A 17124-nucleotide genomic window follows, 5' to 3' on the forward strand; every position below is an offset into this window, starting at 1 on the left:
ATAATAATGTAAAATATAATAATATAACCCTAAATTCAAAGGAAAAAATTTAATAATATTTAAACATAATAAATAAAAAAAGGCCAATATAAACATTTGACAGGCAATTAAAAATGCAAATTATATGCAGAACCAATATGTTCTCAATAGCCCTTCGTACGGTATAACTTGAAAGTTTTTGCTTTATTTTTTGACGTTTTCCATTTCCTCACTTTCTTTTTGTGCGCGGCAACCATTTAAACATTGCAAGCGTTTGTTTTGTGTTCAGTTAATTTTTGTGTTCAGCAAATATGGAGAAGCCAAGGTAATATTCATTGTTTATTTATATATTATACATAAAATTTATTATTTTCAATTATTAATTTAAAAATTATATTTTTAGCCCAACTTTAATCCAAAAAATCGCTAAAGAAATTATTAACACTGCTAAGAGTAACATGGCCACTCTTACGAGTCACGAATTGGGTACTATTATACATTCCCTTGGTGTGAAAACATCTGAAGATGAGTTACAAGCCTTAATTGAAGATATGCATGCTAATAGCAGCTCTTTGAGTAACTTGCATAAAAATATTTTAAAAATACCACGTAGAATTTGTGACGATGAATACAAAAAGGAAATTCGTGAAGCTTTTCGCTTATTAAATAAAAGTGATGAAACCTATGTCCTGAAATCTGATCTAATTTCTATTATTAAATCAACGGGTATAACCTTGACTGATGAAGAATTCCATGAAATCATCAAAGACGCTGGGCTTGGCGATGGTGACAAAATAACCTATGAAGAATTTATAAGTAAAATGCAATTTCCTAGAAAGCCACGTTGATGAACTTGATGCAAATAAATTTATCAAATTAAATAGAAATTTAAATGTAAATTAAAATATCTCAAAATAAATGATTATTAACTAAATAATTTTATTGAATATTTGAATAATTTTCTGTTTAATCATACTAAAGTAATTCACATAAGCAACTAATATAGCAAGGCATGAACGCAGTAGTCTAAAATAAAAATGTGCCCGAGCTCAAATGATGGCCCATTATGGTACCACAGGATTAGCATTGGTACGTACATAGATTTAAATCAGTATACAGTCAACGCCGAAAATGTGATAGATCCACCGTAATAATGTGTTGTAATTGATATAATAATAACATATTATAGAGCTTCATTGATTATAATGATGTCATTAGTTATTTTGTTTGCCATCTTCTGCATAGCTTCCTGGCTACACTCTGACTCTAAACAAACCGTATACTCATATATACATATATACTGTTGTGGTCTTAAAAAATATGGAAGATAATTATTTTAAAGGAGGTTGTAGACACAGAACATTATTTTTAGTGCTGCAATAGTATTAATAAATATTGAAATAAATAAAGCTAAATGATGTAAAATTTTGTACAACTTATTGTCAATGAAATAATTTCATTTTATTTTTTTTTTTACATATATAGTTAGTTCTCAATTAAAATAAATTGATTAGTTAAACATTCTTATTACGAAATGAGACTACACATCAAATAATGCAATAAAACAAGTAAATATTTTAGTGAATCTTTAAATTTTATATATCAAATCTAACATTCACAGTTTATAATTCCAGCATTTATTGTGAATGCCCCCTTAACTGTTCCCATTCTGTTATTACGGCTGTCACTTAATACGTCATGCAACAATAAAACGTAACGTCGTTGTCAATCGTGGAAACATGTTTCTCTGCCATTTCGTTATCGCTCCCAGTGGCATCGACAACGTAAGTCCACGCAAATTTTTTTTAAATGCTATAAGTTCTTAAAAGTATAAAAAATATTGACAATTTAATTTGTTAAAATTGTTTAAAATGTTGTAAATTATATTTATTATTCTTAAAATGTTGATTGTTAACAATTGTAACTATGACACGTGGCGGCGTCATGTCTACAACTATTGAGGTTATGTTAAATGTATAAAGTAAAATTTTTAATTTTCAGGTTCCGTAACTCTAAATACGTTAAAATGTCGGGAGGCTTAGATATACTATCCCTTAAAGAGGATGATATTACTAAAATGTTGGTTGCTACCACCCATTTGGGTTCTGAGAACGTGAACTTCCAAATGGAACAATACGTTTACAAGCGCCGCCCTGATGGCATCAACATCATCAACTTGGGCAAGACCTGGGAAAAGTTGATGTTGGCTGCACGCGCTATTGCTGCCATCGAGCATGCACAAGATGTAAGTTATAAAATAAAATTAGTTTTTAATAATAAATTAGAATTTTATATGATGACTATTGTTATCTTTCGGGTCTGAAATCTAATGAAGTCAAACACAACGCTGATCAAAATAAACATATATACACTATGTGTCTTTTAAAGCATATATTGATATATTTTCATTTTACCTGCAGGTGTACGTTATTTCCTCTCGTCCAATTGGTCAACGTGCTGTACTTAAATTTGCTAAGTATACCGACACTACACCAATTGCTGGTCGTTTCACTCCTGGTGCATTTACAAATCAAATTCAATCAGCTTTCCGTGAACCACGCCTATTGGTTGTTACTGATCCAAACACCGATCACCAACCCATCATGGAAGCATCTTATGTCAACATTCCAGTTATTGCCTTCTGCAATACTGATTCACCGTTGCGTTATATTGATATCGCTATTCCATGCAACAACAAATCTCCACACTCAATTGGTTTGATGTGGTGGTTATTGTCGCGTGAAGTGCTCCGCTTACGTGGTACCATCTCACGTAATGTCGATTGGTCCGTTGTAGTAGATTTGTTCTTCTACCGTGATCCAGAAGAAGCTGAGAAGGAAGAAGCTGCTGCTAAAGAACTTATACCAGCAGCTAAAATTGAAGAGATTCCCGAACATCCCGTCGAAGAAGCAACCAACTGGGCTGAAGAAGTTGCTGCTGAAAATGTTGGAGGTACTGAAGATTGGAATGACGATGGTGTTAAGAACTCATGGGGTGTTGATGGCAACTTCTAAAGTTTTTTTTATATGTTTTAAAACATAGCGCCTGTAGTGACGTTGCAACAGCAAAATAAACACATTTTTTCATTTCCGAAATAATTGTTTTTGTTTTTTATTAAGATTAATTAGTTTAAGCTATTTAAGAAAAATGGAATTACAATAATCAATAACATTTGCTTTAAATAATCATTTTAGGTCTAGCTGACTTCAACGTCAAATAACTATCAAATAGGCACGGCACTCAAACCTTAGTTAACATTTACATTGTGTACAATTAATTTTTTTTTTTTGAATAATTACCTAATAGAAATAACGTTCCTTGTACATATTTATAATTCCATTTAACTGCAACATATGCATAAGAAATGTTAAAAAATTTTATCCACAATTAATGATAGATTTTAACTACCATATGATTTCGACTCTTCATACCTTTAAACCCTCTTAAGGCATATTATTGCTTACGATATGGATCGTAAGGTAGATCCAACAACCAGTAAGCATACTTAAATCTGAATAATGATGAATGTAGTAAAATAAATTAATGGCGATGAGAAGAAACTTTCAATGAACCTTATTACAGATCGCCATTGGGGTACCATAGCAATTGAAGGGTCGCAAGTGTGAAGGCATTGGAATATTGAATATAATCCATATTAAAACTCACAAATGAATTATGTATGTATGGTAGTACAGGTATGTATGTGTGATTGTACGATAGAACGGAAGCACAGTACTATGAACTGTAGATATAAAGATTGGAATTGAAAACATCGTTCATTTGGCAGTTTTGCTTTACATTAACCATTTTTTTCCTGATGTAAATGGACATTGGTTGTTGGTTGTTTACTTTATATTTGAAATAAGTTAATAATTAGTTCAACAATTTTTTAAGTTTCAAATATTCTACACTTTTTAATCAATATATAGTGAAGAGAAAAAATTGCCATTGTCAAATCGTGGTGCTTGAGCAATCGGTCATAACAATTACAAAAATAATATATAATTTTACAAATATATAATGTATAAATATATAATATAACAATATATAATATAAATATATATGTATAACTATTTAAAGCTTCAATATATTCAACCACGATTTCGTATCAGGGTTGATAGCAGGCACCTTCTTAGAAAAGCTGTAGACACTATCGGAAATATGAGCCATATGGACTCCTTGCATCGCAAAATGACGAATACATTAGCTGGTAATATGTGGTTTAATAGCAATGAATTTAATATTGTTACGAAAGTGCAAGAAGAATACCCCCAATGAATTTGCTTTCATATTTATTACTTATTACGTATATCAAGAAGAACTACAAATTGCAGAAACATAAAGAATGTTAGAATCTGTGTTTAACTATAATATCGCATTAGATATCATAGCATAATATTAATCTATGCCCCTTTGTCTGTCTTTTTATCTGCTCCTAGTGAATATCTGGATATTTTGGCAGTTGCGAACATTAAAAGTAGTTCTTTAGAATGTTGACTTAACCAGTGTCATATCCCGCTCAAGCTTTAATTAATGGCGTTTTTTTTAATAAATTGTATTTATTGAAAAATAATGGCTATAAATGTCACGCAAGAGCCAACTGAAGCACTCATTTTGAAAAATTGTAATACTTTTATAATTACAATAAATTGAAGCCAGTCCACACGATCTTGTAATAAGTGGATTATTACATCCATATTAAAGGTACATATTGAATCCAGTCTTTTTTCAAAACTATTAACTTTTTTAAGGTTTTAAATTCTTATTTCAATTTCTAAAATTCTTTTTCAATTTTGAAAATACAATTTAAATGACTTTTAAATACTTATTATAACTTATTTTCAATAGCTAGTACTCTTCATCAGGGCTGCCAAAAGCATGACCCACCGCAACATGTTTTAATCTACCACAATTAGACAAATTTTCTTTTGGTGTGCTTTGGTAAACTTACATTATTTTATTTTTATGCTATACCAAATGAATGTGTTTTATATTAACAAATTAATAAAACAAAATTTAATATTTATTTATTAATAACCGTATTTTTACTTTCCTCCAAAACAACTATGAAAGTATGTATTTGTTTCTGTGACCCTCCAATCTGTACAGTGATTTGTATCGGCCTGCGATCGCACCTCGTCTGAACAACAGCCCTGCTCCATACAGTAATCCCCCTATAATGCGGTTGATTGGTTCCACATTATAGGGGTATTCCCATATACCACGTATACACACGTGAAAAGGTACACAAAGCTAATTATGAACGCGTTATATGGAGGATTACTATATTACCGATCAAGTTAATTTCATATTTTAAAATTTAATAGAATGTTCCAAATTTTGTAAAAAATAATTATTTATTTCAATATTATACAAATTTAATAAATTTATATATATATTTATATAGATATTATATAAGTAATAACATTTCACAATTTTATTAACAGTAAAAATTTATATTTATATTGCCTAGACGAAATTTTAATACATTTCTTGTTAATTAGTAGTATTTCTAAATTTAATAATTAAAATGCAATAAACTTAAAAACAAATTATAAGGAAAACCATTTCATTTGGGGTGAAATTAAACATATTTAAATCTTTATGTAAATAAATTAAATTTTAAATTCAATTAATTTTTATATGGACGCAGACGCACAAAAATTAATTTTTAATTTATTTTATTTGTTTGATTAGTATAATTATTTAATAATTTTTTTGTTTATTTTTTTTTTGCAATAAAATAAAAATGAATAATTTTCTTTTCTTTATATTTTGTTGCAAATTTTATTTTATTTAAAAGTAGGTATTATTACATATTATAAAATATAAAATTGACAAATATTTGATATTTTGTAGATATTTTTAAATTACTTAATGTTTTTTTTTTGTAAGATTAAGTCTAATTACTTTTGTTTAGTTTTAATAATAGTGACGGAATTAAAATTTAAATATGCATTAAAAGAAATAAAATGTTATTAAAAAAATTTAAATATCTTAAAAATTTTAACATTTTTGTTAGTTATTGTTTTTGTTCGTAAAATGTGTATTAAATAAAAAAAAAATATTTTATTTGAATGGATTTGGACGAGCTTTGAACGTTGTTAGCTTCCTCAATTCTTTTACACGATCTTCCTCACGCTTTTTGCTTTCCTCCTCCTTCTGCAAATAGAAATAGAATATGAAAAAATTAATAAATATCTAAATTAGTAAGAAACTTGTTCACTTTTATTTATTTAGTTAAACAATTAATAACATATTCGCTAACAAGAAAGACGATAAAGATGATCACGATCGGATCGCCAAGCCGCACACATAAGAGTTTCTAAAAGTATCTAAAAAAAACATACGAGATACGAGCGAGCGTTTTGTTTCAGTCGTTGATTACTTTAATCTACATTCCCGACAATTATAGATACATTTGTTTAACTACAACAACAACAGAAACAACAACTGCTATCAACAAAATTACACAAATAAATTTTTTTTAAACAATTTGCGAAGATAACAGAATTGCTAATTTTGTTGCTGCCTAATTTGTTCCAAGAGATGACAAGTTTAAGTTTTATGCAAATTAAACTAATTTCCCCCACTGAAGTCACATGATTTACAAAAAATATTTGGAATTCCTTCATATTTTATAATATATAATGAAATTATATCTATAAAACGAGTGCATGTTATCACACTTCCCACCGTCTTCTATACCGATGTTAAATTATACTATATTTTACAATATAGTGCTGTTATTATCATTATTATCAAGTATACTAGCATCATTATTCGATCTATAAACTGAAAAATAAATACAACTCAAGAGGAAAATAGGTATTATGTGAAACGAATAGGTGATATTACTGTCCATTATTGTCACTAAAGCGATTAAATATGCAATCTATAATCGTCGCTCAGCTTGACAAGGGAAAAGCCATCAGTAATAAATAGTATATAGGATCAGTGTTTCATTTCAAATGAAGAAAGAAGCACACTTCTATATCAAGATCATAAACCGGAAATATATAGTCAAAATCAAAGAACCATATATATACATATATATGTGTATTTATTATCAATGCATCATGTCATGCAAAGTATAGTCGATTCAGTATTTTATCTGGAAGTAAAATTAAATTTCTAGCTACGAGATTGATATACCCTCATATTAAAATATCAGTTTACCTTACCAACCTGATAAGTTTATAAATTTTGCTATGTCTCTAATAATAATTAAAGTTATGTTAAGACCTTAAGAAAAGGGTTACTAGTTGAAAATATTTTTAATTTTCAAAAAGTTATACATTGGCAAGGTGAAACAACTTTTAGCACTACCCATAGGAAACATCTATTGCGCTCAAATTTGCACAAAATAAGTGACTTAGACTAACAATTGTTATCTTATGGTATTCTCTTCTGAACAAAGCTTAGGAGAGCCGACAAATCTACTTTGGTTATCCTTATCGAGTCAAAGCATAAACGTGGTATAAGACATCACTACGTCTGTAGTCTAAGACAAAAGCATAGAAAGTGAATAATGCATTATATTTCTCCTTTGTTATGGCAACTTCTTCATTATCCATTTGTTGGAAAGTCGTTAAACCGTTAAAGTATCGATTCAAGGAAACAACCCCCCCGTTAGTACTTTAGTAAGTACACGATTTACAGGTTTGTGAAAACCCAGATCTTCTCTCCCCTGCAGAGAAGGTCATCGACGACGATGATTATTTTATGGTTTGACATGCGATAAGAATGTACCTAGTCTTTTGGAATCGTTGAATTTGTATCAAGTCGGGATTGGATATGTCATCTATAACTGATTGCCGTACATCATTGCAAAACCATTCAAAAGAAACAACATAAAATCCATTCTAGAAATAATCTAAAATCAAATCGTAATGTATTTAGTTGAGAACTGAATGAATAGTTATTAAACCCAGGAGACACTCATACATGGCTAGTTCAATTCAATTAGTCGATTTGTTTAAGAATATATATAAATATGTGTACTCTTTATACAGCCTCCATTCAATATATTTTAAAACATATCAAATGTGTTAGTAAGTGAATACAGCAATTTGTACTTTATGAATGGAGGAAGTCATAAAATATTAATGTCTGAATGAAGGAATATTTATTATAAAAATATTTAAATATATATTTCTTTGTAAAAACTTAATGGCTGATTAAAATGTAGATATTTTTCAACAAAAAAAAAATCTATTTGAATTTAGTTCAAATAGCAAACAATTCGAATGTTTTGCCATTTCGGCTCAGCTCCGTGGCTTGAGTTCAAACTTTGCACAGACCCATTTTCACAATGCAAAAAGTAGAAAGTCCACAACGTTTGGATTGCCTCTAGTCGAAGTGTAAGTCGACACTTCATAAGTTGCAATTTGATATAAATGGTCGCAGCTAAAGCAACTATAAATAGTTTGCAAAAGAACAAGCGGAAGCGCAGCGCAATAAGTAATGTGCTTGCTATTAACTTTCAAAGAAAAGATACAATTGTGAAAGAAATGAAACTTATATAAAATTTAAACAATAAGAGAAGGCACAGGCAGAGGAAGAGGCAATAAAAGCTAAACAAAAAGAAATTCAGACTAAACCTACCTATGAGCAGCTATACAAGCGGAGAAAATTCGGTATACAAAATAGAAAAATGAGCACCTACAACGGAGCTTTAATTACAAAAATATCACGAATAAAAAGAGTCTCATACATACATATATCCATGTCTTCAGTATAGAGAATATATATATATACATGTGTATATTTATGTAAAGTTAGGTCATGCAGCCTGAGCAGTAAAACGCTCAGCACACTTTCGAAGTGTGCTTAATTGAAGTGCTGAAGAATCGCGCGAACTCAAGAAGTCTGGACAAAGACGGTGTTGGGTTATATTACATATGTAGACTTCGCGTATTCTTCCGAAAAAAACACTTAACAACTGCGTTTATAACACACAAGCGATGGAAAGGGAAGGGAAGGGAGACGTATGAAGCACGGTGTTATTTATCAGAAACCAAAATTCGCTGTTCTGCTTTGAAAGTGAAACTGTAGCAAATTGAAATAAATGCTAAAATAAAAATAAAATTCACATAAAATAACACACAAAGACTTTTTATATGAAAATAATTGAGGTATGCGTAATTTACATTTTGTTTATTTATTTATAATTTTTTAACGAAATACTAAATGACAACGTTAACACTAAAAAAAAAAATAAATGCATATTATATATAAATAAAGTACGGAAGCATAAACACAGTTTAAATTACTAGAGCCTGACTCATTTGCATACAGAATCTTGCTGCACTTTGCAATAGCAGAGATAAGTCGATGAAACATGCATAGGTTGGGAAATTCTTCAAGTTCGAATGACTGACTTTGTGACTCAAATCGACAACAAATCAACTTTTTAACAAAAAAATGTATGACAAGTAAGCAATTAACGGGCAGCAATTAATTGTGACAAATCACATACGAGATAACAGTAATCGTCAAGTGAACCCCAAACTTCTCTCTCCGAAAGAACTTAAAATTCATAGAGAAATATTAAGCTGACTTCTCTCCTTTATTCAAGTTATATTGAGAAAATTAACGTGAAAGTCTTGGATTATTGTGTAATAACCTATATCTTACTTGATATATTAAATAAGCTTCTTTCTTGTACTAAGAAATATGCCTTGTGTTTATATTATTTAATTGGAAGATATTATTTATATCACGTTTTTTATTTATATGAAACTCAACAGTACATACTATTTTTAAAAAGAGTTTTTAAAAATTCAAACTAAAATAAATAATTTAATTAATTTAATACAACTTAAACAGAATAATTTAAAATTTGCTAATAAAAGCCATTCAATTGAAATCTGAGCTGATCTGACAGTAAATAATCACGTATTCCTATTCCTTCGCAAACTACAACTTCACACGTCATCTTTTCAATTGTCTCAAAATAAACAGCAATATGTTTTCCCATATCTTTCTTACATTCTCCTCTATTTATATTATCCTATTCCACACCATACTAATCTCACCACTCATCATTCATTATTCCACTACTAACATAATAATCTAATCACAACACTAATCTACTAACCTAAGCATATTTATTCTTTTCTTGGGATCTCCGGAACCCTTATTAAGTCCTACGCTAAGCATTTTTGACCGTATACTCGTATATGAGTTTATTTTCAGTAACAATGCATTATACAATAATAAACCGATTTCAATCATTTCAACAGATAGGCTGTCCAAAAAACATATTAAACCAGTCTAACAAGAAAATAAGAAAATATTGGAGTGCCCCATACTTCATACGAGTATAGTGACGTTTCAGTGGCTAGTATTTCTTCTTGGATACTTTTTCTTAGTAAATGTTGGGATACATTTGCTAAATTTCACATATTTGGTTCTTGACCCAAATACTCTGGCTCTAATACTATTTTCAGTTCTAGACATATTTGCGTACCATATGTTGGTGCGTTTCTAAAAAGATTTCAGTTATTGAATTAGTAGTCTAACTTCCACTGCAGATTAGAGAGCCATGCTAGAAGATTGAATTTTCCTTTCAAACATACCTGTCGCAGCTGTGGGGGTAGACGATAGGAGAATCTATCATCTACTCTGTCATTGCACAGCTCATGCACAATGGCAACTCAACACTTGAGGAGCCCCCTTTTCTTGAGGATCTTGATCAATTACAACAACTCCCACTAAACAGCATTCAAAGCTTCGTCAAAGGTTTTTGGTGATTTTAAACCCTGAGTTTCCTCTATATACAGTTACACAATAGGCCTAAGTGGATCACTTAGATATTGTTTTTTGTTCTGAACTCACATAAACACTATAGTATAATGTATAAAAATTAATATGTCTCATTAAACTAATTAAGAAGAAATATATTTTATATATACCATATCTTCTTGAATAAAATATCCTCTTCATATCTAATTTGTAAGCTCCACGCAGTTAACTGGAGTAACTTTATTCAATTATGTGTATTAACTTAGTATCTGAATCTACTGAGAAAATACTCGTAGTAGTAACTATAATGGATATTCAAATACCATATATTATTATTTTTTTACCAACAAATAAACATTAATTAAATTTAAAATACAAAAATGAATAACTGGTAGTAAATGAGTAAACTAGTAGTAACTAGTAGTAAATAACTAGTTAACCAATGTCAGTGTGGCAGAGTATAATTATAGAGATTGTTGTTTATAGAACAGATTATAAGATATGTATGCATATGTCAAGTAAGCATTAGTTTAATAATATCTACTCATTCTTCACTCACTGATTAACGGCAGTCAATTTTTTATTTTAATATTTAAATAAAATAAAATACAGATAGTATTAAGAGGTGCATATGTACCTATTAAATATCACTTAAGTGATTTAATTCAATCTCAAGCTTACCGAACTAAGTGGAAAATAATCAAAACAGCCGATTTTGATGACTCAATGTCAAAAGATTATGGGACGTAATTGAGTATACAGAATGATAAATAGTAGCGCAACAGATTGTAGCTAAACCTTATATAGTTTAATTATGAATTGACGTAAAATAAATGTGAGAATAGAGCAACGTGTATTATGAATATAAGTAGGAGTGCACATATGTCACGTTACTCAATTGGAAATTATTCGAAACGTGCTTATCACTTAACGCTACTCATTCAAATGTTATTTATTGTCAGTCTTTGATAAGAAAGTAAGATTTGTGATTTGATTTGCAAGGATGAGATTTTTTTTTTTGAAATAAAATAGAACGTGAATTATTTTCAATGTGATTTTACATTCTTCTGAATCAATTCAATCAATAACATGTGAAGTATACAAAGCTTATAGCAGTTATATTACATTTAGTGCATAAATGACGTATCTGTCTCGTACTAAACTAGTCACTAAAATAAAATAATGCTTATCAGAATTATTTTCCAGATTGTCTTAATTACTTTCACTAAAGATATTTGTCAAGTTTTCGCTTACTGCTTATGATCTTAGAGTTTTATAGAGGCTATATAAAAAAAAAACTTTCAGACGCCTATAATATAGTAGTCACTCGTTTACAATAAGCAAGTGTCATTCATCTTAAGAATTCTAACAATTCATTCGAACGTTGGAATGACTTAGGTTTATCCAACAGTTATCGTAATTGAAGCGATCAATACAGAAGGTGGACATGTACCAATCAATATGTGTTTTCATTTTATTTTATGTTTTACTATAACTTTACTAACAGATGTAGTAGATATAAAAGAAGACTAAAATATTGTGCGAAATCGCTACAATTCGTTTTTTTCTTCAACTTTCCCTTCATCCAAGAATATAACGAAATGTAACGAAATAGATTTCTTGTCGATATGATAAAATTAAGAAATTATATGAAATCGTTTTGAAGATGAGGTATCCATAATACATTTGGATTAAGATCTATAACCAGCCACATAGCTATTAATCCGTAATAGAAGGGAATCACAAATCAAAAGGGCTAAAATTGGTATGTGTATTTAGACAAAAGTACAGCAAGCAATTTAAACATGACGAATAAAATTGTGATTGAGTAAATGAGGATAATGAATTATTATTGTACCCCGAAGATCTGCAGATATGATCTTTATGGGAGTTTAAAGCGGCACTTTGTCGTCATAGTTGAAGAATAGCTCTGGCGACTGTTGGAACCTTTGGTGAGTAGTCATAGTTAATAAATGATGATATTGATGATCCTGATCCCTTCAGATACATACTGATCATGTTTCGTTTAAACAATCTGATCATGTCACCACATTATATTATAGAACAATCTTTAATCTTATTGTTGTATCCTCCGGCATACGGGGAAAATGCCATAGCTTTAATCTTTATATATATAATATAATTGTTATAAGTTTCTGTGTAACAACAAATACAACAAATTTAAAATGAGGTAAAATAAGGCTAATACTACTACTACTATATACTATATATTTTACTGGTAATTTTTTTTCTATTAAAGAAATGTACGTTTGTTATAAGATCAAGAGTTTTTGAATTATTCTCATATATTTTAGTCGCAAAATATTTATTAATATGATTCACTTTGCTTTATAATCGTCAAGGTATTTTACATACATACATAACGAGTTTAAAGATAATTATGCATATATGTAAAAGTATATCTTTTGTTTTTAGTTCAAAAATAATCAGACTGATTAAAGTATAAAGCAAAATAAACAAAATAAATTAGTTTCAACAAATTTTCTTACTAAAAAATTCTAGTTACTAAAATCGCAATCGTCACATATGTTAAACTAAGCAAATATAATCTCTTATCTGAAATGTAGTTAAAAAGCCCCTTCTCTACAACGCTTGAGTAGGTAAGGAGGGCGCGACTCAGAAATGCTTTACGATAGTTCCCGCTAATAATGGAATAATGGAATGATGAAGAATGATGGACAAAGAATTATGCAAAATAAAAAATTATGAAGCCGCAACGGGAAAAAACTTGTTTGCTTGTATTTATTGTATTTCTGAGATAAACTTATTTGAATGTTTGAATGATTGAATGGCACTGAGAAGAATGAGCAATGGCGCAGATATTTCGCAAAATACATAAAAGATAAACAAAACACATAAGATTTAGTCAGTATTGTCAGCTTACCATTTCGAAATATGTTAAAAAGTTTTGCCAATCCTTTTCGTTGCCAAACACTCCACCATTTTGCTGTTCCTGTTCCCCATTGCCATCGCCGTCGCCATCGCCGCATCCCCCACGTAACGCCGGCCGAGCCGACAGCACTCATCAGTTGGGCGTGTGACTAGAGTTGAGTGCTGACACCGATGTTGCCGAATCGTCAGCAGAGATTGTATTATCGCCATAAAAGCGCGGCTCATCATGCATCTCGGCGCCAGCGCCACTCTCGTCGTCAGAGTCATCGTCGCCCGAGCTGTCGGCTAACTTTCCAGTTCCGCCAGTACTGCTCGCATTCGATAATTGTGAATTGCTCGCCATTGGCGTTTTGGACGATTCATCTTTGACTACTTTGCTGAGACGTTCATAGCAAGCCGTACACACACGCAATGGCTTCGAACTCTGCTGTGGCAGTAGGAATTTCTTCGACGAACATGGACCACAAACGACTGCACCGCAATTCCGGCAATGGTGACGTCGCACAATCATTGTGAACTGCGTCTTTTTACAGTGCATGCAGACAGTTGCCTCCGCATCCGGAACCCAAACGGCTGCGTGCTTCTCAACAGGTTTCTTTCCACTTTTGCGCAAAAGATCCTCGACGCATTTGTTTATATGTGCCATCCACTCCTGTTTCTCGGTGATTGTTGCAGCATAGACCACAAACGACTTTGTTGTTGTTCGTATCAACCACCCATTGTGGTATTGGCCATTGTCCTCGAGCGATTCCAATGATACTTCTTCGAGCGGCATGATATGTTGTTTATTATATTTTTTCTTGCCAATCACGATGTTTCCGTACACGAGTATGTCGTTAAAGAGAAAAAATTGACGCGATTTCGGACGTTTACGGCACATTTTTGTTAACACACCCTCGCCCACAAGCACGCGTCCAGGTATTGCCAAAGGCACGCCAGAACTGCCGAAGCAGCTCTCCACGGCCGCTATGCGCCGAGTATTCGCCTCAGAGTTAACCAAACGATCGACCATGGCTAATGCACTGCCTACTCAAACAAAAATAAAAACAACCGACAGCGAGTGTGGCTGACGAACGATTCAATTCCTTAATAATTTTTCTGGTCCAAAGGTTTTTGTATTTTACTTTCTGCTATCCGTATTTTATTTAATTTTTATATAATTTTCAATGCTTTCTCATTACGAGCGGAATTTTTTTTTGTAGCGCGTATAATTTTTTTAGTTAATTTTTCATTAAATTATTTTCTGTTAAATAATTTTCAACAATTCTTCTTTCGAAAATAATGTCGTGTCACACTCAATTTCAAAGCAAAAATGCTCAAAGCAACAGAAAATATAACTACGGCAGTATTTTTCTTTCCGTATTATTTCTGCTTTTCACACTCAAATCTTGTACTTTTACACTCAAACTTGACATTTGTCATTAAGTGTTGCCTACCTTTTTAATTTTTATTTTACTCGCTTTTGCTTTATTTTTGCGTCTCTTGTAATGTTTTGGTTTGAGTTAATTACGATTCTTATATTCGTTTTCATGAATCACCTATTTTAATAATTTATGATCGTTTGTATATTTTTGTGATCGAAAGTTCACATTAACTTGTCAAGTTGATTATTTTTTAATAGAATTTTTATTAATATAAAGTATACATTGAATGTATACGCAAAATATCAAAAATACATGAAAAATATTTACATGTTGCAACAACGAAATGCACTCAAAGTTTGAAGAAAGTGCAGAAAGAAAAATAAAACCGATTGGCAAAATGCAAAAGCAACAGACCAAAAAAAGTACTCAAACAGAGTCAAGTGTAAAATTAACCAACGAAATGCGAAACATTCTGGAATATGCCGAATTCCGTTGATCGCTAATTAAAAACTAATGACATAAAATACAACCATTTTATATGAACTCATATAAGCAAAAGAGCAAAGGTGCTTATTACCAAACCATTAGCATTAAAAATATATATGCTAACTTTATAATTATGTCTATACACCGTATATGTCAATATTTATATATCATAAATATCCATACAAAATAGGCCTATTATTAATTTAAAATAAAAAGTTGCATATATTTCCCTATATATATATTATCTACTTGTATATGAATCGATAACGTAAATTATATATCGCATATATCTAACTTTTAATATAATAAATATGAGATATATAAATAGAAGATGTATATATAGTCATTAAGAAGCATGAACCTTATTTTAATATTAAAGTTACTCGACTTAGTTACTCGAGCACCTGGTGCACAATTTATATATCTGATTTAAATTCTGCATTGGATTGTTCAAGAACAGATTACTGGCGAAAATACAACTTCGAATAGAAATGTTACATGTGAGATAAGTTAAGCTGTATCTGAAAGTTATATACATATGTGTTTGTAAAAATTCAAATGTCAGAACTAGAATGTATAATGAAGCAACTTAGGTGGTAATTTCAAGACTATTGTAAAATTTAAATATATTATTTATAATATCACTTCAATAATTTGGACAAGACATTTCATAAATTTACAAACGAACTACGAAAACAAACGAACAAGCACAAATGTTTCTATCAACCACTTCGTCAATTCGTTTGTTTTATTCTTACAATTTCTACCTGTTTGCGGCGCTCCTCCATTCTTTGTTCTAAACCCTCATCATATTGCTTGCGTTCTTGTCGTCGTTTATCTGACTGTAGATTAAATGGACGCTGTTCCATTATTGTTATGGTCTTTTTTGGCACAAATGGTTCTTCTCTTAGTACAACCGGTGACCTATACTCGAATTTAGGTGGTCGTTGTTGACGTTTAAATATTTCTAACTGGAAATAGACAATTAGATTTTTTCGAAAAAGAAACATGCATTTCAAACCTTATTCATTTTTTTCTCCATCATTTCGCGAGAATGCTTTAAAACGTCTGGTGACTGTGGCACTGTTATCGCATGCACTATATGGTTTTCTAGCTTTGCATGAGCTGCTTTAAAATTAGGTACAGGTCGGCTATGGAATTGACGGTTCTTACGCTCATTTTCTATGCACATGCGTAATTTTTCTTCCTTTTTTTTCTGATAAATATCCTTATAACTGTATAGATCTCTTAATCTGCTCGATGCATTTTCATGCTGATTCGCTCCTTGTTTTTGAAAGGACCATTCGAGAACAATATTGCTAAGTTTTTTTGTTACATCGAGACTAGAATTGGGTGATTGCTGCATATCTGATTTGGTTTGACTACTTGGCTCAATTTCATTTAAACCATGTAACTTATTTACGTTAGAATCCGTTTCAAATGTAATATTGGCTGCAGACGAATCTTCCACATTAATTTGTAATGTATTATGTTCATATTTAGAGGCATTTTCTTTGTTTTCTTCAATTAACCCGACTTTAGGTGTGTCATTGAGTGAAGTGACATCGAATTGGCTCACAATATTGTCCAGATTATTGGATGGTATGTATGGACTAGTCTTTGTTGATTTCTG

The 17124-nt window shown here is 30.8% G+C and overlaps 4 protein-coding genes across 4 annotated transcripts in view; 2 read left to right on the plus strand and 2 right to left on the minus strand.

Annotated features, from left to right (window-relative positions):
- The first annotated feature begins 220 nt into the window (after positions 1-220).
- LOC119667195 (putative calmodulin-3) lies at positions 221-827 on the plus strand. The gene is made up of 2 exons (XM_038076484.1): positions 221-304; positions 383-827. The coding sequence occupies exons 1-2, from the start codon at positions 291-293 to the stop codon at positions 825-827; spliced, it is 459 nt and encodes a 152-aa protein (XP_037932412.1). The 5' UTR covers positions 221-290.
- An 808-nt stretch (positions 828-1635) lies between these two features.
- On the plus strand, positions 1636-3020 carry LOC119671719 (40S ribosomal protein SA; the record flags this gene model as incomplete). Its single annotated transcript, XM_038082476.1, is given in 3 exon segments — positions 1636-1763; positions 1981-2224; positions 2400-3020. Coding segments are annotated over 2 exon segments (813 nt in total). The 3' UTR covers positions 2994-3020.
- Positions 3021-6017: 2997 nt separating this feature from the next.
- The window catches only part of LOC119667197 (protein MNN4-like), a 13480-nt gene continuing 2373 nt past the window's right edge, over positions 6018-17124 (minus strand). The window contains exons 2-4 of the mRNA XM_038076485.1: positions 16513-17121; positions 16250-16462; positions 6018-6141 (exon numbers count right to left, since the gene is read on the minus strand). Of these exons, the coding sequence (XP_037932413.1) occupies positions 6049-6141; positions 16250-16462; positions 16513-17121 (915 nt within the window). The 3' untranslated portion in view covers positions 6018-6048. The remainder of the gene's footprint in view (positions 6142-16249; positions 16463-16512; positions 17122-17124) is intronic.
- On the minus strand, positions 13634-15357 carry LOC119671720 (pleckstrin homology domain-containing family F member 1 homolog). The gene has a single exon (XM_038082477.1). The coding sequence runs from the start codon at positions 14651-14653 to the stop codon at positions 13775-13777; it is 879 nt and encodes a 292-aa protein (XP_037938405.1). The 5' UTR covers positions 14654-15357; the 3' UTR covers positions 13634-13774.

This window comes from Teleopsis dalmanni, chromosome 1 (assembly GCF_002237135.1).
Source record: "Teleopsis dalmanni isolate 2A chromosome 1, ASM223713v2, whole genome shotgun sequence".
In the NCBI taxonomy this organism is placed as follows: domain Eukaryota; kingdom Metazoa; phylum Arthropoda; class Insecta; order Diptera; family Diopsidae; genus Teleopsis; species Teleopsis dalmanni.

What these genes read in the sequence shown, in the direction of transcription:
- LOC119671720 (XM_038082477.1), bottom strand. Translation starts at nt 14,653, where the DNA reads ATGGTCGATCGTTTGGTTAACTCTGAGGCGAATACTCGGCGCATAGCG.